Raw genomic sequence first — 26,292 nt, 5'->3', positions numbered from 1 at the left:
CTATTTGAAATGGCAAATCCCAGGTTATTTCTCCAATCTGGGGATCCCTCTAAAAGGGAGGAAAGTGCCACAGATAGAGAGGATGGAGGAAAGAAAGTCCTTTCCACAACACCCTATTTCAAGCACAAACTCTCCCCAAAGCAGAGCAGTTTCCAGTGCCATTTCAAGCACTAACCATTTCGAGTTTGTTCGTGCTGCTCCTTGTCCTGGTGCAGGAGCTGCTGCTGTCCTATGCTAACAGGAGAGTGGTGTCCCAGGCCATACGGGATCGGGGACCCTCGCCCATGTGCCTGTAACAGGTTCATGTTATATGCCATAGCTGCTTGATGAGTAATGAGTCGAGGGTCGACTGCAAACCTACCCTGATACCCTGTCCATGGTACCTAAGAGGTAAAAAAAAATAAAATTAAAAAAAAAAGAAGAGAGAGATGTGATCTGTTAAGGTACATTAAATTAAAGGCTGTGATAACGAGTGCACTGATATTAGGCCAGTGACAAGAGTTTTTCATGCATCAGATGACCTGACACACACACTACAGCTGGTGCTGGAAACGGAGAGCCGTAAGGGTAGGCAAAACAAGGGGCAGAGATTTTCAAGGAGAACCCTGGGCAAAAATTTTCTATCAAAACCCATTCTTGTTTCAGTGGTTTTGAAGTTCAGAGAGAAAAGACTGATGGACAAATTGTAGTTTAATAAACTTCAGATTAATCTCTTCTCTAATTAAATAGAAATGGGTGAAATTCAAGCAAATACAAAGCCTTTTCTCCTGGTACGTATGAGGCATTGGGCTGTGGCTCAGAGGTGGAGACAGAGAGAGAAGCCTCAAAGCCTTGCAGCACCCAGTGCTGTGATTCTGGGCCACAGAAGGAGCAGCTGTGCCCACCTCTGCACACACAGGACACTCAGTGAAGTTACCAGGACTACTGGTGGAACCCAGACAGTACCCACAGGTGAGCAGTGATAGGGAGTGACACTCCAGTGTGCCTATGCTACATGACTCATGTATTGCACAGTCAAAGGAAAATCCACCTCCTGAACACAGGTAGAAAGTCGGGATATTTTACAATGGTTTCAATTTTATTCCTAAAAGGAATGCTAAGGAAGATAGCTCTGCATCAAGTGAGTTCAATCTTGTCCTGTAGGGAATTTATTAAAAGAAGGGAATTATATGAATAAGGGAAGAGTGTAGGGAAAGTCATCCCCAACACTCAGGCTGCCAAAGCATTCTTTACTGATGGCAGCAAACAACCTCCTCTAGCTTTTACCTTGGGTATGGAAACTGCATTAAACAAAGACATCATTATATCTTCCATGAACATAAACACATTTTACTTCAGTACCAACTTGTTTCAAGTGTAACAACTTTCATCCAATTTTTTTTTTTTTAATTACTATTTGCCCTTGAAATGTGCACTTTGAACTTCAGCTTTAGGCTACTATTGCATCTGTACAACCCCAAATCATCTCCAAGCTTCTTTTCAAAAGTAGCAGTCTCATTAGTACCTCAGTCTTCCCACTTAATTATTTAAAAATCCATCCCCATGGAAGATAAGTTCAAAATACTTATTTTTAATAAACTTCTTTTGATTGGAAACACATAAAAAATATATTAACCTTGGAACAATAAGACAGAGCTTTTTAAATTACCTTGGTTTGATATTAATATAATGTGAGCAAGTGTGACAAAGCTACAGCTGCTGGCCTTCTCATTGCATTTAAATTTATCCATCAAATGCAGATTTCTAGTAAGTTTAGAAAAAGGAAAATTCATTGGCCTAGCAAAGAAAACCAATTTACAGCTGCCAGCTGATCTAAGACACAAAACTGAAACTACAGCAAGTCCCCCATTCAGCATCCATAACCCCAATTACAACAGAGGACTCAGAATTACTGGAAAAAAACGAATTAGCTGTATTCCAACATTTAGCATTATGAATGGAATTAAACACATGCATGTGTGGGTTCCACGTCCTTGCCACGGTCTTCAGGAGTTGTGTACAACACAGACATGTTACTCCACAAGCTTCTGCAACCTTTGTTCTTTCCATGCATTTTCCTCCTGGAATATGTGACTGTGAAGGGCAAAAATAAAGCAGAGACTGCTTCTTTAATGTGTGCAAATTTTGGTGAGACAGTTTTATTTGTAATCCAAAATTCCATGCATAAATGTAGCCTAAAAGACCCGATTAGAGATCTTCATTCTGTTCCCGAATGTCATTAAGGAAAGGGATTGGACAGGAAACTGGTTCACTATGAGGTTCTGGAAGGGAAAAACATCCCATTATGCTTATTTTTCTTATCACTTCACTTCAGACACCTTGCACTACAGACATCCAAAACTTGTAATTCAGACTGTGTGAAGCCAATAAAGAGAAACAAACTTGGTGTGAATCACTGAGGTTTCTCCAATGATTAAGAACTAAACCAGGCAAATAATTCAGAGGCAGGTGTCTCAAGTCAGATGAGACAGATTCCACTGGTGTGCCTAAAACACACCAAATTACATGAACATGAAATTGCTTTTAGCCTGCCTGGAGTTACTTGTGGGAGCAAAGCTTTCAGGTCCATATTTTCTGGTGGTCCTCTGCACTGTCACTCCTAAAGCCAGCAATGCCCACAGATTTGGAGTGCTGAAAAAAACTTGCAAAAAATTCACTATCTGATTTTGCCATACATTCATGTGCATACAATAACTGAGGTGGGGACGGGGGAGAAACAGAAAATTAATTCTTACAGGCAAAGGCACAGACATGACCATATTTCCTCCATAGACAGCAGGTACATATAGAATACTTGTCCCAGTGTGTGGATCTATCCTTTGAACAGGACTTGGAGATTTCCCCAGATTGGGGTGAGGTCCCAGAGGAGGAGGGGGAGGAGTATATGCTCGGATAGGATTTCCAATTAGAACAGAAGGATTGGGCTGAACTGAAAATAAAAATAAAAGATATATACATACAAAAAAAGAAGATATATACACAAAAAGAACATGAAGATGACCATTTCTTTGGTTTTTTTCATCCTAACAGCATCTATCTTTATAATGTATGTGTGCAACTCTCTAACAGCATAGGTCTGGTACACTAACAGAAAGCATTAATCAAATCCTGTATTCCATTTCAAAAATTTGAAGAGGCAGAAAATACGAGCTGAGATACAGAGAAACAGGTAGCTGGTAAGTGCATTAATGAAAGAATGTCCCAAACCGATTAAATATGCTGACAGTCAGAGTGGCTGTTAAGCACTGCATCAAAAACTAAAATAACCCTCCTTTTTTAGCAGGGAAGACAAGCTGTAAACTAATACTTTTTCAAATTAATAACAAAATTATTCAGCTGTTGCATGCTACCTTGCAAAGGTATGATCAGGAGTATCTGGCTATACGACAGCACAGTTTACCTTCAAAGTACCTCAGAAAACAGTGCATGCAAAATAATCTCCAAACCCTCTTAGTGCAAATACACTGGTACAGGGTTACAACAATGAATTTCAAACACAGCCATTTTTCAAAGGCCAACAACTATGTTTGTGTTAAGGCTCCAAAGTCAGTGCACACACCACCTATAAAGGGAGAGCCTTGGAAATATCAAATGTCCACTTAACAGTTTGTGATCTGATTCCCACATGCAAACAACAAGTAAATGCCTTTCAAACAGAGAAGAGACCAGATACTCAATGTACATCAAACTACTGTCAGCTTCACTGGTCTTGGGAATTCCCCCAGGAACTGCAGAGGCACTTACCAATTCCATCAGGTGGGAAATGGTCATTCTGGTTGTGATGATGGACCTTGCCCTTTAAAGGAAAGAACACAGTAATAGTGATCTTTGCATTCTTATACAAACCAAAGCTTTTTATTTCAAGTGAACATAATAATCAATCATAAAACAGAGTTTGAAAGGAGTCAGCCCAACAGTTTATTCTGACACATTCAGCCATCCAGTTCCACCACCTGACTATGAATTCACAAAGCTGGACATAAAACACCACTAAATCAATTAACCAGTGGGTCATTACAACTCCCTCTGGGAAAACTCTCTCCCAAAGTCTGTTTTCGGATGCAAAGAAGGTTACAGCAGATATTTTGATTTTCTTTTCCCACCATTTTATTTCCCACTGTCCCACATCTTTCAGGAGCAGCACCCAGTACCAATGTAACCCTCAGTACTCCTCTGCCATAGCAGCTTTAGTAGAAGAATGATCCATTTTCTGCTCCAGATTCCAGCTGAAGAACACTGGAGACAAAGGAGCTGCCCCCAGTTTTACTCAGTTGCTCACCCAGCCCCATTAGACATTTGTCTCCCTGCTCCATCTCATTTATCAGCTTCTGGGCTGTGGTTCCTCTGTGACTGCTCCCCAGAAGTACAATACAGGAGAGTAAAGAACCCCAGTGCTCCGGAGAAACTGTTCTTCCTTGGTGAACTGTACGTTAGAAAAGGATTTTAACAGACCTGAGTTATCCCTACTACTTTCTCATGAGTTTGCAGCATCAATTAATTAGTTAATACTCATAAACTGTGAGCACATATTCCATTGCCAGTATGCTCTCAAGTCCTTTGCAGCACAGAAATACTTAATCTGGACCTAAGTATGTTCACAAATTTAAAATAAATCTAAAAACGCTTTGGTGCTGCAAAACTTTTCTTGCCCAGGAGATAAGCCTAGGCAGTTTTCCAGCACTCCAAGCAAATTAGTCAGGGTACAAAGACAGGTTGTTTGACAATGTTGACTCATGCATAAACCAGATTAAAGAACTGGTCTCCAAATTTTCCTCTCATTCGAAAAATGAATTATGGAAAAATAAAATAATAATTGCTTTTCATTGCAGCACTTAAACAAAGGAAGCCTGTTTATTCAACAGAGAAGGATTCAATCTAAAAACGTGGAGGAGCTACAGCCTTAATCACTCATGGACAGCACACAGCATTTCTGTATCTGTTACAATGTCAGAGGCAAGCAGCGTGTGCAGAAGTTTGACAAACCTCTGTTCTAACCTATCAGACCTGTATTTATAGGTGCCATATTTTTAAAACTGAAATACCAAATAATGATGTAAGTTTGTAAGAAAATAATGATGTAAGTTTGTAAGAGGAGCTGTCCTCTCAGTGGGAGCTTCAGCACGTCCCTGTATGAGATTGCTAAATGAAAGTCAACTGGGGCCACCTGGAAGTTGGGGAAGGGAGTTGCTGCCTTTCTTTTTTCTTTTTCTCTTCACAGTTTTGATAGTTTAATGATTTTTTAATAGTCTGTTACTAACTCAATTGTTACCATTTCTCAAAGATTTCCACACCAAGGCTCATGTCCCCACCCATCTCCAAATACCTAAACCTACCCTAGAACTGATGGTGACTGACACCACTGGAGCACAAATACACTCAGTTTCCTCTAAAAATTCACTCTACCTTTGGAATATAAAAATCCACATGACATAAAGGCACTCAGAGGAAGCCCAGACCAAGATTTGGGTGACTGCACCCAAGATTTGGGTGAGGCAGTCAACAGCTTCATCATTCCTTGGATCCCCCTTTAGTCAACAAACAGGAGTAGAGAGTTCTGGAGAGATTTATTCCAACCTGTGGTCCTCACTGACTGCAGGAAATGTCTGGGATGATGATGCATCCTGATTTAAGTGCCTGAATCCAGACCAAAAGCTGTCAGGCAGCACGTGGGAGGTAGTAAAGTTGTAAACTCAGAGCTTAGTTTACTGTACGTGAACTACCCTGAGGGAAGCTCTGAGTTCTGGAAACTTTCCCTTTCCACATCATCACCTTTAATAAAGGCTGCCCCCATCCAACTCCGACATTCCTGCCTCACTCCCATGCCCAGCCAAGCCACATAAACACAGGAGAAGGAAATGCCCTCACACAAGTTCCATGCTGGCTGTTTGCCTCTCAGACAGAGAAGACTGAAACATATTTGCTTCTTTAAAATATAAACAGCAAAGAGGTTTTTAATGTCCCTACATAAATCCAGGAGCAACTCTGCTGAATAAGAAGGTGCTGTTTGTACAAAATCACATGTGAAAGACAAGCCCTGCCTTGCACAAGGTCCATAAACTCACCACAAAACATGGTACTGGAGACTGTTCTTATTTTTTTGCTAGGTTCTAATCCTTCATTTTTAATGTTAAATACTGTACTAGGATGTCTAAAATAAGCAAAACCAACCATCTGCTTTCAAAACTCAAGCAAAGGGAAATGTATCCCTGATCCCAGCCGTATTCTCAGTGTATTTGATTATTACCTGCTCACTGCTCTGCTGTTACTGCACACACTCACTACCTCTCAATGGCATTCAGAGGGAAGATTTTATTTAGACTTATGATATAGGTGGTTTAAACACTTCACATCTCAAGCTGAAAACACAGCACTGGCAGTTTGAACAGCACAAGGGCTTAGTTTGCCAACAAACTAAAGAAAAATAAACAGAGCTTTCTACTTACAAGACTCTCCCCAACACTCACTCCCCTTTTTTTAACGTGTACTATACCTGCATTTTCAAATACTTTTTTTTTTCATTTAGGAAACTAGAAGTATTAATAATGATGCTCTATTATTAAGGAAAAGACTGAAGAGCTCATGAAAAACGAGAGTGCAGCAGTGGCTTTAAAAGACAATTTTGTAATTTCTGGTTTTCTATAAGCCCAGTGTTTTGACACATGACTAGAAGCTTTAGAAATCTGGTGTTTGTTTCAGAAAGTAATGCATCTTGATGAAGAAACCAAATGTTCTCACTTACAAGCTCCCTTTTAGGAAGGACTGCCAAAGGGAAGGCTTTCCTTTTTGTATCAAAAAAACCTGTCGTAAAAATTTGATTTCAATGATACAGCCTGGAACAAAAATGCAAAGCTATGGTAAATACATGCAGTTCTTCCTTCCTGTACACTGAGTTCATCACCAAGCTGACAACCTGCATTTCAGCTCCACTTCTAAACACAGTTTAATTAAACTACAACCCAAATGATTTTGATATAAACTACAAAGAACTATTAAAATAGAATTCATTACTAATATATTACCCCCCAAGAAAGCACTAAAATTTAGTGTTGCTCTTTACCATCCGAAGGAAGCTATGTATTTTCATCACTTCTTCACCTGCTATTATTAAAAGAGCTGATGAAATTACCACTCAGAGGTAATTTTATCTCTCTGCCCTCTTGATGCTAATGAAATCTGGTCTTCTGAATGACATTATCACTGAGCTAATCTATGCAATAAACCAGTTTACAACATATTTTTAATTACATCAAAAAATTATCTTACGTAACTTAAGTCCTTGAATTTTAAACGTGATTTTTAGACCAAACCAAATCCCTTCTGGCTATTATTTTGTTGGCTTCTTTATTCCTTGTCAGTTTCTGTATCAACCTGATGTTTCTTGAGGTACAGTCAGAGCACAGCTTGGGATAGGGATTGGCTCTTGCTCAGAGGGTTTCGTCTGATTTATCTAAACCCTGAGGTTCCATGGCTGAAGTTCTCCACGGTCACTGCAACACTGCCAAGGTGTGTTTTAATAAGGAAACGAGGCTTGGACTACCCCTAGCTATACTGCTAAAAACTTCATGATAATACAAGTCTGGAGGTTTCACTTGAAAATGCTGAGGATCCCTCTGGAATTTGCATTCATCTCTGATTGCATTGATGCAATTTTAAAACAAACAGCTTGTTCCATAAACCTTTTATGTTCTTTCTCTACGTTCACTTCCAGTTTCTGACAGAACCATCACCAGTAACACTTTACCTTTGGAGGTGACTGCTGCTGTTTGGTGGGATTGGCTGAGTGCTGATGCCGGAGAGCTCGGGGGATGAACTCAGGGGCCAGAGGGTTCAACACGTAAGTTTTCTTTAACTCCAGCGCTTCCAGCTGAGCTTTGATCTGCTCAAATGTGATGCCATGAAGACTTTCGTTCTCGTGACACAGGGCAATAAACCTTTCCCAGAATTTCCTATGGAAACGATTTTTACAAACAGTGAGGAAGACTCAGTGGTGATTGTTAAAATAAAAACAGATTTAATGTAACTGTGGGACACTTATTTTTTGTGTGTGCACAGTTTACACACCAAGCCATCCACCCTGAACCTGCTCCCTGCAGCTGAACCCCACAGCACAGTGCAAAGCTCCCCAGCCACTTCAAATGGACACATAGGGCTGTCCATGTGCATCAGATCACAGCACTGGCTGGGTACCACATCTAATATTAATAGCATGGACAGCTCCAACTCGGAATTTTTTCCTAGAAAACCAAAACCAGCAAATTCAATGTTTAAAATTCTGGAATGTATGTGATTTAAGGCATTTATTGAAGCTCAGACACGGGAATTATACAGATTCTCAGTCCTAGATGATGTCACGAACATTCTCTGAATTTAGGTAGATCATTCAGTGTAACAAATACCAAAGCTGAGATATACCCTCAAAACTACTCTTATGAAACACTTCAGAAGCACATGAAAATTAACATTTTGGGCAGTTTCTAGAGATTGAGATCCTCTGGTGGAAAACAAGCAAAACCATAAATTCTGGTGCATGTCAGATTTTTCTGTAACATATAGAAGTATTTTCGAGATAGAAAGACAACCATCAGGTGACACACAACTTGTCTACGAAAATTCTGTTTCCATCTTTTTGAAGGATGGAGGGGTTATTTAAACCATGTAATAAGAGAACATTCCTCCTTGTCTTCTGCTTTCTCATGACATGTCTTTCTACTGCTTTAAAAAAAAGGTCTTTTTTTTTTTTTTTTGCTAACATCCACAGCAGGATCTATACGAAAACTTTACACTTATGATTTTTTTTAACCTCAAAGGAACTTTTTGGGTGAAGTCACTGAAACGTAAAAGGTATTTAAATAAGGTCTGAAGATGTCACATTAAAAAAAAACCAACAAACCTGACTGAGCTGTCTCTTTCAAAAATATCAAGAGTAAAGGTGTGCTTGACTATAACTCCTGCTTGTTCACCCTTCAGTAATAAGGTCTGGCCTATCAGCAAGCCCTGTTCTTTCCCCAAAACCTGTAAAATGAGAGATTGCTGCACACTAACTTTAATAGCAGTGTCACATTTTGCTGAGTAGCTGACTTTGTGAGAAAGAACAAACTTCTGTCTTGCAAGAATGCTGTGATGCTAGTGATGTTTTTAAGAACTCAAAATAGTTTTCCCTAAAAGCCCATTTCTGTTGTGATTTTATAGAGGCAAGAAATGCTCTTTCAAAATTCAAGATGCAAGTTGGCCCTTTTTCTCCATTTTTCACTAAGGCAAATAGATCTTGCAAGGTTTTAAAGTGAGCATTAAAAACCAAAATTAAATGCATCACTGGGATGCTTTAATGATGGAATTCCCTCTGATTAATCAATTCTGTCACCAAACCTACTGCCAAGTACCACAAATCCCCTGAGACTCATCCACTTTTGCTCAGAATGCTGAGAATGCCCCAAGCAGTCTCTCTACACATGGAACACTTGTTCTGGGGTGTAAGAAAAGAGAATAAAACCCTGCTGTCTCTGTTTGAGTGTGCTTGGGAGTTTAAAGGGGGTGTCTGCCAAAACAGCCCTGTCTAGTCCAGTTGGAGCACACAGGAATGTAATGATTACCCTGGGCATACTTCACAAAGCTCTCTACAACTATCATTACAGTCTTGACTCATTTTGACAGGTATTAGAATATTTATAAAATTCAAGTACACTCTAAACTTTTTTGAGGTCTGTTTTTCCTAACGAAATGTCACTTCTTTCAGACTTCTCTACTCTTGTTGTACTAAAAAAGAACCATCTTCCCAGCAGCCTCCCTGAGCCCCTCCAGCACTATTTCCAATGAGAGAATGTTCAATTATTCAGTGAAACAAGACAATGGTGTATTAAAGGAAAAGCTTGAGATACATCTTAATAAAGTTTCAGTGTTCCTTGTTTCTTAATTATCTTTTAGTTTCACAATTTGGAACAGCTCTACATCTATAAACAGCTGCTGGTCTTCAAAATGCAAACTCAATCCTTAACTGCCAGCACTGTAATTTATTTACCATGCTGACAGCCTATATTTTTATTTTATTAAGTTTTTGCACACCCTATTTCAGATATTTTGTAGGAGCACTTGGGAGGCACAGGGGCTCTTTGTCATCAACTCATTATATAAACCAGCCCATGCCTAAAAAACCCAACCAGGTAAAGGGAAAAATGAACTAAACCCACAATAACTATTTCTCTGTCAAGAAGATGTTAGAAGTCATTTAAAGCAGATCACTACATTCATGTACAGATACTCCTGATGTGGCCCCAAGCAGGGAAAGGGTGAAATTCAGGTTATATTTCATACATACAGTAAACAAAGGTTTGAGTTCCATTTGGCTTTTTCAACTCTAATCTTTGAAAACCACATCCCTTTTCAATACAGTAGAAAAAGCACTGCTCAGGAAAGTAGAACACAACATAGATATAACAACTAACATGTATTTTTAGCTTTATTTTAATAATGTAGTCAGTGCACTGTTTCCTCTCTTCGAGAATAAGCTGCAGGGTTTATCTCTGATCATCTCAAAATTTCAGCTCTTCCATCAAAAAAAAACCCTTTGAAGAACAAGAACTTGGAACCCTTAACGTGTTTACATATCTCAGCATTTTTCACATTTCTTCACTTAGGTCTATAAAATGTAAATTCACTCAAATCTTAACGAGTTTTTTCCGAGTGTCATAAAGACCTATCAAAACACAAATAATGTTTCTCAAGTCTTCTACCATCCTATGACTGCCATAATATTCAACTTTAGAATACCACATTACATCACAATTTTAAACTCCGAATTACACATCAGTTTTATTTGTGCATAAAATTGTAACAGGTATACAACAAAACCCTACTAGAAAGTAAAATGAAGTATCTTCAATTGTTACTGTAAAGTGAAAATTTGACCAACTATAAATATGTGAGAACACCGTTTATCAATGACCAGGTATAGCTAACTCACACTTTTTCCCTGTTATCCATGATGACATCCATCATTTTCCTAAATCCATCAGTCACTGATAAACACATTCTCTAGTACCCTTAAGCCCTGATTAACTAAGGAACATAGACAAAGTACCTGCATCTTCCAATGGAACATAAAGCAATAGGATCTCCCACCACAGCTACCAAGGATTGTGCTCTTGTAATGGCAGTGTTGAGAAGTTTGTAATTCGACAGAAAACCGTAATCCAAGTCTTCTGTTGAATCCTCCAGTAACTGCTCTTTCCTTTTAATTGGAGTTTGCTTATGTTTGCATGTATGCCGTGTTCGTACTGTGCTGAGGAACAAAACTCTGAACTGTTTTCCTAAAATGAAACAGAAAACATCTCTGAGATAATTGTTGCCATTTCTGCTCATCCCACGATCAGACCACTGCCCTTGCCAGCCAGATTTCACACCTAGATTTTCTGAACTCATAGCTACCCTTCACATGAAGAGCTTTATGCAAGAATAATTAAGATTTAAAAATTTTAGAAGATGAGTATTTCATTACAAGAATATTTCCTCTTCAAAAAACTTAACTTTTTCACCTTGATATTAATCCCTCCTGAACTTTCTGAAATGTTAATTATCATTACAGCATTGCCAGTCAGTCAATAGCAAATCCTGAATTTATTTATTCTACCTTAAAAAAAAGTTCTGGACATTTTTGATTCATATTTTAAAATTTCTCAAATACATGAATATCCACCATGAAAAAACAGAGCAAACCACTCACTGTCACTCGGTTACTTTATCATCTGCCTTTGTTTGTTACTGACTAGAAGTGCAACCTAGCAACAGGCTATGCCTACATAAAATCCTTGTTATCAGTGTGATTTCAGGAAGAAACACCTAAATTTTTAGACTCCTTACAGTTTATTCCACAGGTGGAAAAGAAATCAGGCTAAAGTTCTGTTACATTTGTATTTGGAACTGTAAAATCCATCAGTCTGTTAAAAATGTTAAAATTATGTCAAAAATCTCATTTTTCACAATTTTCACTCCATTTATTTTTTAAATAAGGTTGAACTTAATTCTGAGAAAAGATAATGTCCATGAGTTTATAGTCAACATTGGAGCAACATCTGTGTCACAGCTCTCCTTTTGCTTCCATTGCTTTAGGATAATTTTAATAAGTTATTATTGCAGTAGACACATTTCCCCCTTGCTCAGCCCAGCTCTGGGGCCCAGCACTGCTCCTCACCTTGAACGTTGAGTACTCTCTCCACGCTAACGTCCGAGAGACGCTTCTTGCGCAGCTCAGCGCGGATCCGGAACACCTGATCGGCGTACGGGGTCACCACCCCGATGCTGCCGTCGTCCAGCTTGCCCCAGGCCACGGGCCACTTCCTCCTCAGCTCCTCCACACGCTCCACCACTTCAAACACCTTAGAAGAAAGGCAAGATTCTTAGAAGTTATGCCCCACTGAGCATCACTCTTTGATATGGAAAAGGAATTTGAACTTTAAAGCTCTGAAACACTTATATGACACAGCGTTACACAAGCAATGACACCACTGCATCCTACAGTGATACTCTAAAGTATCATGTATTAAAACAATGTATTCACTATACAGCCCCCTTTTTTAGCTTGAAGTAAGTTTTCCCACAAAAGTCACTGTTAAAATTACAAACTCCAAAATTACATTAATAGTCTTAATTTTCATTCTTAGGTTCTTATGAAAGCGTCAAGTGCACTAGGAGCCTTCTTGCAATACTTAATCTTATTAATTATTAATACTTAATCTTATTTCTGTAAGCAAATATACTGCCTAAATAGCTATAATTTTATTTTTCTTCCGGATTTCATATATATGTCATCTTAGAGTCTGATAACTCTAGACACAGAGTCCGTATACCAGAGCACAATCATTTCCCATTCCAGAGGATACCATTGAGCTTCAGATTATTCATCAACTGCTAGTTCATCTCTGTGAAATACTATGAAATGTGCTGCCTGAGAAGACTAATGTGTAATAAAACCTGAAAACCTCCTCCTGTGAGGATACAGCCTCAAAGTAATGTCCTGCCAGAGCAGCTCATTTCAACACACCAGAGGTACTGCACTGCAAAAGGCATTTCTGAGTAACTTTATAGGTTTGTGATTCCTTTTCTTTTTTTTTTAATTTATATTCAATAAATATTTCTTCAGCTATTTAAAGCATAATTGATGATGTAGTTTTCCTACAGCATCACAAATGCAAGCTCAGCCTCTTAAAGAAAAAAAAATCTGTTGATCCTTAAAAAGTCACAAATAGTTTATTTTTGGCAATTTTAGAGGACAGTGAAAATATGGGACTGTTTTTAAGCAAGTCCTGAATATTTTTGTGACATCAATTCTTGTATTTAAAATTCCAGCTCTACTGACAAAGGATATTAGGATAAACTTTGATATCTATAAAAACCATAGCACAAATATAATGATCTTTTGTAGGTATTTTGGCAAGATTCTCTGAAAGTATATAGCTTCTGGGTGTGTATTTAGAATTAATACCACATAGGAAAATTTTAAAATGAAGACAAACAAGGGAAAGTGTATTTCCCAGATTAATTCTTAATATAGGCATCAATGAACCCCAAGATGTCCCAATGCAAAACATCCATTAAAGGTCAAACTGAAAAAATCTCCTTCATCATCTAATTTCAGTTTTTCCTGTTGGTGTTTAAGGAGCCGCTGTCCTTCATTTTTGCCTGTGGCTATTAATGATTCACAGTTTTCAGACAGTTACTTGGCCACTGAAGTTATTTTTAGGTATTTTACAACTTTTTTTAAATGGCAAAGTAATCCAAGTAGATTAACGAAAGCAGTCAGGTGTCCAGAAGTCATTGGAGCTTCTTATTTAGGAAGGTATTTTAACACAGCAAAGAACGTTTAACAAGCGCAGCATAAGAACAACAAACAGGTTTCAAATTGTGCATCAGATGAACCACACTGTGATCAGCAAAAGGAAACAAGACAGCTCTGCAGTGCTTCATAACAAGCACTAACCAGAAATTCCTCCTAAACTTACAAAAATTTCTGCTATTTCTTTGATTTTCTCTCCCTCCCCTAACGGAAGGTGACTGGAAAAAGGCATCTTCCACTATGAAAAGCGTTATCGAGTCAGAACGTGGGAGGTGGGTGCTGCTGTATGTGTTTGTTTTTGTGGGCTTGGGTTGTTCGTTTTTTTAAAACACAAGGGAAGGAATGAGAATGAAAGTAATTTTTGAAGAATACCAATAAATCTATGTGAAACAAACAGATTGAGAGTAAGTTTTCACCTAAAAGAATCTCATCTGCACATTATCAGTTAGACACTGATCCTAAACATATTAAAGCAAATGTGAAATGTTACTCCAGAGGACTCTTATCTGAGTGGGAACATTTCTACAACAGTTAAAGAAATCTAAGTTTTACTTCAAATTACAGTTACTCTCAGTTGCTAAGATACATCTATCAGAATGTCACATAAATTATCAGGAAAGACATCCTGAAGAATGAGACTGAGAGAATGAGATGTGGCTTATAATTTGCAAAGAAAGAAAGAAGGTAAATTACTGGAAATATTTACTACAATTGCAATTTTCATTACATCATGTTTAGCAAATTCCATGTTCCCCTCTCCTAGTAGAGGACAATTTATGTCTTCAACCCACACTGAGCATAAACCAGTAAATTTGGGGGAGTGAAGCTTTAAGAAAACAATCAATAGTAAAAGCAAAGAAGAGTTACCTCTGCATTATTGTAAAAAGCTGTACTATTTTTTTCTTGCACATCTTCTCCACGTGCTGTGAAGAAAGTCAAAGGGTAGAAATCTTTGTGTGCTGGCTGCTTTCCACTTGCCATCAATTTGCCTTCATAGAAAAGTTCGGATGTGTAACTGTAACGAGGCAAAATAGGGTAAAATGTGGAGTCTACACATGAGCTCACTGATAAAATATGCAAATCTCCCGGATGCAATATGCAACCACAAAATACTTCGTAAGGAAAACAGAACCACTGATTACTATTCAGCATCTTCAAATGATTACTCTGAACTGTATTTCCCTACTACAGACACAGCAGAAGGCACTAAAAATATGCTTCTCCAACACTTTCTCTAAAAAGACTGTTTTTTCTTCTCATCTAAAGCTCAACAAAGTTATGAACATTCTCACTGATGTTTCACTCAGAAGTTCTGATGGCTGGAAGCTGGGCAAAAAGAACACTTGCTGTCTGGCACTGGTTATTCCCCAGGCTGGACAATGAGCTTGCTCATGTCAGTTAAGAGTTATTGGACTTGGAAGATAAATTTACTACAGATTTCATGTGCACTGAGCATGACGCAGGCCAAGCGTTCAGATGTCAACCAAGCTTTTCTTCTGTGACTTCTACTCCAGGCTGATCTATGTTGCTAGAGACCAGAAACACAACCAGAACAGAGTTCCTCTGCTGGCAGCAGCCACTCCAGCAGCTGGCTGACTGAAAAAGAAATGAGGCAAGAACTCCTTCACGGTGAAAAGCAGGAAGGAACAAGGCAAACTGAATGGAATGAGGCAAAAAGGCAGCAAGGAGAGACTGCAGAGTGCTGTAAATCCTGTATGCTATTGCACAGCAGAGATGAACTAATGCACTGGCTTCCAGTAATTAGTGAATTTTGGGGTCATCTAACTTTTCAATGCTCAGCCTCCAACCTTAATATTCTTCAGATATCACTCAGAGGCTGCAATAACCTGAGTACAGCCTGACATGAAGACAACCAGAGCAGTAGACTGTGCAGCTGGTGGGTCCATTGAGTTCTTCAGGATTCCAGTTATTGCAGCTTAAGATGGAAATAGCTGCTCATGGAAAAGCCACAGAAATTTGTCTGCGACCAAATCATCATTAAAGCACTGCAGCCCACCCCTGACCTGAACTGGCTTACCCTGGACAACCCTGAAGAACATCGGACTCCTCTGTGGGCTGGGTTGCAGCAGTCAATCCACAGCACCCAGGGGGCAAAACTAACCATTTCTTCTGCAAATTAACTTTTAGTAATGCGATCTCATTAAACAACAAATTTTTTCTGTATGGGCTGTTTTTTCCAATTACAGCTCCAAAGTCAGGCTGAACTAATGGCATGCTCTTTCCTCAGTTTCTCACGGTGTCTCTACTTCAGTGAGGTAAAGATGATTAATGAGCCCTTCATCTTCCTACACTTCTGTCCTAAGTGTCATGGTCCCACTTGTCAGGGGAAATTCCACATTATACAAAAAAGGAGACTTGAGACATCTCCTAAAGGGACCACCATGAGAGTGTTCAGCTGGTTTCACCTCACACAGCAACACTTCCCAGTGGAATTGGGCACACTGGACTTTTGCCAGAGAGCCAACCAGCCCCAGTGGTCTTCTGCATCCTCACCTCAGTGTTCAACACAGTGGATCTTTCTTGGAACTCCCTGTCTGAACTCCAGCTGCTGAAGTGAATTTTCATGATCTTTCTGAAGCAAATGACATGGAAGTGATCTCTAAAGAAAAGCTGAAACGATCCCTTCCTTTACAGATGTTCTCTCATTTCAAACTCAGAAACTCAAGCAATGTGTAAGAAATTTAGCAGCACTCAGCCTATAATTACAAAGTCCATAAAGTGAAGACAGATCAAGCTGTGTAAAAAAATACTTTACATTCTCACTTTAGATTCCCCAGAGCACTTAAATATTTCTGCTTTTGCTTTGAACACAGTGATAACCTAATTAGTATGACTGGATACCAACATAATATTCCTCAGTACATATCTGAGCCAGGATTTAAACTTTAGCATTTTTCCCCATGATTGCACTTACTCTTTCCAGCACAGCTCATAGATGAGCTCATTACACTGGCAGCCATTAGTTTATCATAGCAGAAAAATGCAAACCCACTGATTAATGTGTCTTGAAAGAAGTAATAAAAGATGTCAACAGTAAAGAAGTATGCTCAAAATTTGACCTATTTTTCCCATTCACAGTTGCATATCCATATGTTCCTTACATTGCCCACAGCTTACCATTCCAAGATAACCCACCCCAGTAAATCTAAAACTCTGAAATGGTTCAAAGAAGCACAGAGCCTATATAATAGACTGCACAGTGGTTAAAAAGGCAAAGTTGGCTCTTCTCTGGTTTAGTGCGCAAGCAGCCAAAGCATCTCCACCTGAATGAAGGGGTCTGTCCCTCTGGCATCTGCTCTAGGAGACCAAATTACAACACAGAATTACTAATTAACTTTGAAACAACTAAGATTTCACGACAGAGACACTCCAGCTGTGCTTGGCTCTTTTGTTCACTCACAGCAGTCAGAAGAAGCACATGATACAGTGAAAAAGTTCACACCTACTTGATGATTGCTTCATGGGAGCGATAGTTCTCACACAGCAGGATCCTGCATGGGAATTCTGCAGGGTAGTGCTCGTAGAGTCGGTCAAGCAAGGAAACATGAAGGTTTCTCTCCCTGGCAAATTCACTGTAGACAAAAGGACTGAGCTGTAATAGACACACACACACACAAAGAAAATGTAACTAAATAGGTGGACTTGGAATTTCATGCTCCCAACATATGTATTTTGCATCAAACCAAAAACAAAACCTTCCTTTTACTGTACATTCATAGTTGGAAGACACAGACCACGGCTATTCCACAGAAATGCTCCTTCCTACCAGCAAAGTGACAATAGACCAGCATGGTTTTAAAGGAACAATAAAATATTCAATAACTATGCAAAGAGACCTTATATTTAAGTTCAACACTCCAAACTGTGTTTAGAATGACTTTACACCATTAGTCTGACAACCACTTTTACAATTAAGTTATTACCACAAATAGTACAGATCAGAAAATAAAGAATTTTTAATACTATTTTAAAAGTTAAATAGAAATGTTATTGAAAAAACAGAAACCCAGTGACCTATCTTCTGTTACACTAAACTCCTACTGGGCTTGTTTAACAATAAAACCAGCATCTATTACAGTAGTAAAAATAGAACCAAAAATGATGAAAAACAGATTTTTAAAATACAATTTCAAAGTGTAGAAATAAAGCCAATCTATTTTGTCATTCTGAATTCATATGATTCAGATTCTGAGTTTCACTACAGCTAAATATTAGTTTCTGAAATTTAAATACTGGACACCTGATCGGGGATCTTCTGGAAGACCCTGAGCTATAGACCAGCCTGGGACACACAAGCCCAGTCAAGACTTCATCCACCCAGTTGGGCTGATGAGATGAAGCCTGAAGTAAGAATTCCAAACTCTTGAGAAGCACTTTTGAGAGCAATATTCAAAAAGCACTGCCTCAGCCCTTGGCATTACTAATATCACGACTTTAAATGAGCCAGCAGTATTAAATCATAGGTGGCAACACCATTCTAAGTTTGTTACTGTACCAAAGCAAACATCCACTCTACTGCTACTGTGAGATGTGAAGAGAATTAAAGGCTAATCTATAAAAACAAATAAATCTGGCCTAAATCAATAAAGCAAGTAAAGCTGACTTTTCCAAGCATGCTTTCCTATGCCTACAGGCTGCAAAGTGACAGGCATAATCAGTGTTTCAAACTCTCCACGCCAAGCAGCTCCCAGGCACTTTGTAGAAACATAAAAGCACTGGCTAGTTTCAGTTCCCATTTTTCACTTGTTCAAATCTTCACCAGATTAGATGCTTCTAATAAAAATTTAAAGTTCTCTAAACCCTAATTCTCCATATTCTTGAATTCTTTTAAAAATCAACAGGGGAATACCAGTCATAAACTCCTGACTATAAACAACTATCACCATATCTTACTCACATAACATCCCTGGAATTCTCCTTGGCTTCCCCACCTATTATACGATTTGGTGCAGATAAACAAATATATAAATAAAAATACAATACATATGCACTTCATACTCAAAAATTCCATAGCTCTTACCTGCATGTGGTCTCCAGCCAAGACAATTCTTGTGTTTTTATTAGCTAATGCTAGAGGCATAATAGTTTCACACTCCATAGCTTGAGCAGCTTCATCTAACAGAATGTGTGTGAAAAACCCTGTAAAACAGAGATATCAGCAAATAAATGCAACTTGAAATATGATAAAATGAACACTGATACAAAACAAAAACTTGAACTTAACATTCAGTATTCTGACAGTAACCGAAACTAGAATAAAAAAAAATGTATGATTACACAAATTAATTCCTAGCAACTACTGAAAATTACATAAACAATTTTCAAACCCATCAAATGACCAATAGTGGTCACCTGGTTGCCAGTGACATCAGCAGGAGCAACCCAGGTCTGCCTCTTTCTTGTGATACACATGAAATTAAACATGTGTTTTATCTGAGCCCTCCTTACACCAAGAGGAAATGTCTCTTGGCAGACCATCCCTCAAGAGGTTTCTCACATCTGAAAGTCATTTCACCACCATGAGACTTGAAGAGCTTTGTACAGTGACAATGACAAGGAATTCCTCATGTACTTGAGTCCTATTAACTATTTTATGTACTAAATTTCCCATTAAAATTGCACACATACCTGAGCACTTTGCTGGTTATGGGCTTAAAGGAATGTTGGGGGGGGAAAAAGGAACAGAAGTTGAAGGAAAATTTAAATTCAATCTTATGATAATATTGGACCAAAGGTTTGGTGGGAATCTATGCACTAAAGAACATGCACTTGAGAAAAAACTTGGCCACTGTAGACTTGTATTTTATGAAATCTAAATTCAGGATAGGTATAGAAGTGGTTTTATACATTGATGTCTGTGATATAATAAGGTTTAAAACAAAGTATTAGAGGACTTAGTGTACTATCCAATTAAGATTACATACATAAAAATGTAGCAATTTTCTTTGGAAAATATGAATTTCATACAGCTGCACACACATTGCTATGGCATGACTGTACACAGCTCGTTGCCAAACAAAGCAGCTATTTCTATCTAAAGACCCAAAAATATTTACCATAATTCCGTATTAGTTTTCTCTGTTGCAACAAATACTTAAATTTAGCCATATAAACCCAACCCTAACAACTTATGCAAAGAAATTCCATGTTTTCCAAAAAGCAGATGGATTTAATTTGTAGATCAGGAAAATAATAAACCCTAAGCAGCCTCTGCCCCAAAAAATCAGTCTAATATATTTCAGTTTAGAAAACAACCCTAAATGTATCATGTTAACAAAGACAGGGCTTGTATGTGTGGGAATTGTTTGCAAAGCTAAACAATTCACAAAACAAGGGAAAAAAGCTCTCTGTTATTTATGCTTACATGCTCCACTGAGTAATGACCTTAATGAGCATAATATTCAAAGTCAGAATCTCAAACAGACTTTTCCCTCTTGGATCTCAGAAACACCAGAACACAGATAGCACTGCTTCTTTATTAAATTTTTTTTAAAGAAGGAAAAAAAAGAATAAGCAAAAGGTTAATCAGAATGCCAGCAGTTTACAGCTTTGTAATAAACATTTATTCATAAAAAACAAAAGAGCATTTTAAGATTATCATTGTTTACTTTATTTTTTTAACAGTTCCAAGAACTGGGTATGGAACCAACACTGGTAAGAGGAAGATACTTCTCAAGCTTGGATACTTCTTGTCTAGAAATTATCTTACCTGGTTCAAGATCCAGCTGACATAGATACTGTGATGTATTTAAAGTAACAACTACGACTCGTTGCTTAAGAATGTCTTCTTTCTGTGGCATCTGAAAGGTGGAATGTGTGCTTGAAATCAAACAGTACTGATGCACAACTGGGTGAACAGTCTTTACCCAGCGATTTCGGAAATATACCCTAGGAAAGAAAAAGGGGCTTATTTTCTATGAGGTTTGAACACAGCAACAGTCTAATATTTCAAATACTAATATTCTGTTTTCTGGTAAATAAACATCATCCTCAAGTAGCAAACATCACAACTGTGCATAATTACATGCTAAAATGTCTTTGATTCACCTTCTATTATTGCAGTGCAGTATTACATACACAGTTAGCAGGTTTTAATTCACATATAGAAATCTGTAAAGTCTTTGAACATTTATGTTCTGTGACCCTCACATCAATGCCTATTTCATTTTAAACTTAAAATAAAGTCATTTTAAAGAAATATTTCCTGATCTGAAATGTAACTATAGCCCAGAGCATGGAACTGACAGTGGGCTGCACATCTCACCCACTGCAGCTGATATTTGAAATATATTCAAATCCTGTTGTTACTTTCACACATCCTGGGTGTTGTCTGAATTCTAAGAACCAAACATGAGTTGTATTCATCTTTTTATCATACAGGGCCATAACTTGATACACTGGATAAAAGAATGAGGGAACGGTGCCAGAAGTTTGGCTGGAGCCTAAAATATCAGGACACTGACTGGGCTTCAAGCATCCTTCGATGATACATAAAGGTCAATTTAACCACTATCCCATGGGATGGATCAGTGACGAGTTTTTCTCTGGAAGGGATGACATGTTACAGCCAGTTTAGCTAAATGGAAGAGAAACAGAGGACACAAAGGCTGTGCCTCAGAAAACAGAGTACAAGTAACTCCACAGGGGTGCACAGAATGACTCCCAAACACACCCAAAGGAGCTGGATAAAGGTGCCCTGTGACACCTCCATCAGGTGTTCCTCAACACTAGCATCTCTACCAAGAACTACAAATCTGAAGTAGAACCTTCAAACGACAAGAAATTCCTGTACAGATATTAAAGTTTGGAATTAAAGTTTTTCAGATTTATTTCCAAAGCAAATTAAGATGAAATTAATTAATTTCATTTCTAAATATGGAATTTAATGCTGTTCAGTTTATCTATTCATTATTTTATTTCTCCTGCACCCATAGTTCAAATCCCAAATCATTAATGAAGTGTTTGGAAAAGTGTAACTATGCACCTAACTGCAAAACATGACTGCACTGGCTGGACTCTGGATATCACATGTCCACCCTCATCTGAAAATTACAGCTGAGCTCCACATAATGTGAGAGAAACGAGTACTACGATTAGAATAAATTTGGTTTGTGAAGATACAATATCCTTTTGGACAAAATGAAATGCAAAGACACTTCAGTATCCTGAATGACTTTTTATCTGACAGCATAACCAACCCAAATCCACACCTGGAGACCACAGGTAACTCCAGGTAAAACTGGGTTCAGTGCAGGAGCAACCCCCACACTCCCAAGTCATTCTCAGAACAAGAGGCTTCTATTGTTACCCCCATGTATTTATTTGTTGTCAGCTATCAAACGGATGAGCTTTATTTGATAAATTGTTATTACACCAAGTCATAGCCTAACAGCTACAACAAGGTAGTGGGACTGAGATAACCCTGCTCCACATATCCTCAGCTTTTGGGTGCTTCACTTTCCCAACCCTAACTGAGGTAATACCCACCATCTCACAGGAGTATTGTGAGCATTACTGAGTTTATTGGGAGTCTATGTTTGTAAAGCACTTTGAGATTCTTGGATGAAAGGTGCTATTGAAATGCAAAATATTATGGTTATTAGACATTATTATACCTTGCACTGTCTTTTATTACAAAAATTCAACTGTGGGTGACTCACAGATTGGCTGACAGCCTTTCAAACTGCATTGCTGCTTACCCATTAATTTCTTTTATTTTGATGTGAGATCAAAAAGGTATCCCAGAGCTATTATTCACCACTGGCATAAAAACACCTGACTGATGTGACTACTTCGAAAATGTCGTGATAGAAGTTAAGCCTCACTGAACAAGGACTTTCTTTCTCGGGTGCAACTCAGGCTAATAAAATCACCCATAATTTCATTATTAGGTGTTTTTTCCTCAAAGTTGGAAAAACCAGTTACAAAAATGGGGTCTACCAGCTTAACACACATCATAACATTTCACCCTGCAACATGCCCTTAGCTTCTGATTAAACAGAAGACTAAACTTCTAAAATGTTTAGTCTTAAATCTACATGAGCAGAGTCCCTTAACTCCAGCAGAGTCAGGCAGTTACTAAACACTCATCAGTACCTACAACACATTTTATTATTATTTGGGTACAAAGTGGGCAAAAGCTGCAGCCACAGAACCCAAACCCAGCCACAGCTCACAAGAGAGATTTTCTCCTATCACATGCCTCATACCAAGACTTTAATTCTGGAGAAATGAAAACCTTGCAGGGTAAGGTTTACCCAAACCACAAGCAGTGAAATTACTGGCAAATACATGGAGCACTGCCTCAAAATGGAAATCCCAAAAGATTATAGATTAGGGACTCAATCTTCTGCAAATAAAGGCACTGAATACATCCACTGTACTTCATGCTTGGTTAACAGGCATGGAATCTGCATGTCCTGTGGAAATTCAGCTCACCTTTATTTCTACATGTGGCATCTAGGTATCTACAACAGAAGCCTTAATTTCTGTGCATCTCCAGCCAATGAGCCAAAGAATGCAACAAGCTGTCAGCTGATCTGCCTGTGTTTCCATTGCCTTCCCAGCCATGACATCAAAAACGACATCTCCCCCAACTATTTCAACTAAGTGTCAGTCAAATCAAGTAGTTCCAGGCTGGGATTCCTTCTAGCCACTTAAAATACACTTGTAAAATTAAATAAAGGGGAAGTCTGGAGTCAGAACCTCTGAGGGAGGCTAAAAAGAGTTTCTTTTGCATTCCTGCCCTTCAACAGCAACTTCCTTTTGTGACTCCTTACAACGGAGTGGGGACTAAACTTCAGCTCTTCCAAACTTCCCTGTTGTGAACTGGAAAACACTGACTCCTCCCAGTTCTCCACAGAAGTTCTCTTCCCAGTTCTCCAGGACTCTCCCCTTCAGGCTGTGCTCCAATAAACCGTTCCTGGCTAAATCCCAGCTCCTCAGCTTTTGTGCTGTCACTTCTCACCTGAAATCCCTCAAGTAAAAAGAGCATAGAAACTCAGAGGCAAAGGAATCTAGCAGGCTAATTTCATGTCTCTGTTAAGAGACCATTAAAAAAGAGAAATCTAACTAGTCCCAAGAAGCCTAAAAAAAATTTTAAAGCACCTGATTTCCCTCTTCCATTTCTTTAGATCCATCTCCAATGAGAGGCTCATTCTCACAAACAAATATGTTCCTTGGATGCAGAAAACATGTGAAGAACCTGTCCTACAACTTGAAAGTTCTCTTCCTTAATCCCTTTTCCTTTAAGGATGGGTAAGATGGAAGCTAGAGTTTCAAGAATAAAGTAACTAGCAGAAGACTCATTTATTTTACAAATTAACATTTGATAAGATAAATTAATTCCATTTTCAGTACAAGAACTCATTTGGAAAAAAGGGCAATGGTCTTTTAAAAACTGCTGGGGGTTTTTGGTCTAGGTTGCTGTTTGCTTTCTTTTTTAATTCAACTCTGGCTCCTATGGATCATTTTTTATAACCTGGATAATTCTTAGCTAGCAGCCACAAATTGAAGCTACCTGGTTCCAGGATATATGCAAGACTTACACATGTATGTTATGATCAAAGTACTAAAAAAATCAACTGAAGGGGTTTCAGTGAGATATTTTCAACAGAATCAACTTATTTTTTGACACTGCTGAACTGACAGTCAGCAAGCACATGCTTAGGAATAAATTAAAATACTCAATATATAGATAAAGGCTGTATCAACCTCTTTCCTTTTCCCTTAAGTATTACATACAAAATCAGTGTATGGAAACAACTAAATCTGAAATATGCAAGTAAAATAATGCCAAATTAATATTAAAATAATACCTCAACCACTGCCCAGAAACATACAGAGGAATTGCTGCTATCTGCTTCCTGGAGTTTTTAGGAGAGGGTAGTAATCTGAATTCTCCTGCTACAGTGCTCTCCTACCTCAGCACCCACCCCCAGAAGGTTCTAGCAGCTGAGGGAGACAGGCACATCCACAGAGAAAAAGAATATACAAATTAGGAGCCAATTACTCCCTCTTACAGCTCTGACTCACCATCTAAAGGTGCCTGGCTGCTCCTGCACACTAAAAAATTAAGTGTCTCACCATCAAACAGAAGCACTTAATCGAGGCTCTCTCCTCCCAGCTGTAGCTTGGGTTTGGGTTTCATTCCTTCAGAAACATTTCTGAATTCATTTACATAAGTATATGAAATTGTTTTAGTGTCAAGTTTCCCCAGTAAAAGACAAGTTTTGGAGTGTGCCCCTAATACAGTTGACTCATCTAATCAAACCCAGGGGTACAGTTTTTTTCTGGGTAATAATTTGTTTATGGGCATCAGGACTATGAGAATCTGGCCTTCAGGCTTAACTGGTATTTCATTTAGGTGCAGAACTTAGATTTAACATAAATTCTCAGTGTTCATTCTGACTTTGCATTTTCCCAAGGGCATAGAAAGTTATTTTATTAAGAAAAAATACAAATTTATAACATGATATTTAAACAAAAAACCCCACAAACTCTACTTCTCAAACTTTTACGTCACATCACTGGACAGGATAATTTATTTAGTGTACATCTTACCCACAGAAATATCTACATGGTTTTCAGTACAAAATGTTAAATAATTTAGCTTTCCTTCTTTAAAGACAACATAAATATTATAAAATATTATGCTGCTTCCCACTAAGCCAACTCATCACTTGTAGAGTAAATAAGGGATAAAATCTACAGATAAGTGTTCAGTTATTTAGAAACAACAAATTCTGCATGCAGTGCATCTACCTTTAATAATTAACCGCTTTCACTCCACTTGATGTTTCCTTTAAAATACTACAAGAGGCTCAGATCACCCTGTTTAACCTAACAGTAATGATTATCATTTGAAAATACACCTTTACTACAGTCAAGAAGGGAGGTACATCCATAACTAATTTTGAGTTGGGAGTCTCACACAACTCCAGTTCTGATTCAGAAAAATTGACCTTTAACTCCTTCCAGAGCAGGTTACATGCACTTTGTGCTCAAACAATAATTATATGTCAGATTTTTTACTTGAACCATACATATTTGTGGATCTGTTAATATATCTATCCAGCTCCAGAGGTGCCTCCACTTTCTTAAACCTCGATTTTTTTCTAGAGGTGTCCTGACTATTTGAACAGCATCAATCTACAGCAGCCCTTTCTGAAGACTTCATAACAAATACTACAACAATTGAATTCAAACATTCCGTGACTTTTAACTTAACTGTACTATGATTTTCTTGGCAAATACACATATAAATTTTAACCATAAGAAAAATACCACTTTTTATGTTTTTCATATTTCTGAGACTGGACTACACAGTTGAAAACAAGGTAGCAAAAGTCTGGCAACAATAGAACTGTACTTAACTCCTTGCACTGTTAAATCACACTTCAATATTCACAGAAGAGCCGATTACACACATTTTTTTCCCTTCAGAA

At 38.2% G+C, this 26,292-nt stretch overlaps 1 protein-coding gene across 3 annotated transcripts in view; it reads right to left on the bottom strand.

Annotated features, from left to right (window-relative positions):
- The window catches only part of HELZ (helicase with zinc finger), an 84,838-nt gene that overhangs the window by 11,255 nt on the left and 47,291 nt on the right, over positions 1 to 26,292 (bottom strand). For all 3 annotated transcript variants that reach the window (XM_082294085.1, XM_082294086.1, XM_082294087.1), the window contains 10 exons: positions 20,556 to 20,734; positions 18,867 to 18,985; positions 17,293 to 17,438; positions 14,693 to 14,840; positions 12,185 to 12,368; positions 11,075 to 11,303; positions 7,742 to 7,946; positions 3,745 to 3,796; positions 2,736 to 2,929; positions 176 to 383 (listed from right to left, as the gene is read on the bottom strand). In XM_082294085.1, coding sequence (XP_082150211.1) covers positions 176 to 383; positions 2,736 to 2,929; positions 3,745 to 3,796; positions 7,742 to 7,946; positions 11,075 to 11,303; positions 12,185 to 12,368; positions 14,693 to 14,840; positions 17,293 to 17,438; positions 18,867 to 18,985; positions 20,556 to 20,734 — 1,664 coding nt within the window. The remainder of the gene's footprint in view (positions 1 to 175; positions 384 to 2,735; positions 2,930 to 3,744; positions 3,797 to 7,741; positions 7,947 to 11,074; positions 11,304 to 12,184; positions 12,369 to 14,692; positions 14,841 to 17,292; positions 17,439 to 18,866; positions 18,986 to 20,555; positions 20,735 to 26,292) is intronic.

Source organism: Coloeus monedula (genome assembly GCF_965178545.1).
Source record: "Coloeus monedula genome assembly, chromosome: 19".
Lineage (NCBI taxonomy): Eukaryota > Metazoa > Chordata > Aves > Passeriformes > Corvidae > Coloeus > Coloeus monedula.
This window is presented reverse-complemented; position numbering and strand designations above follow the sequence as displayed.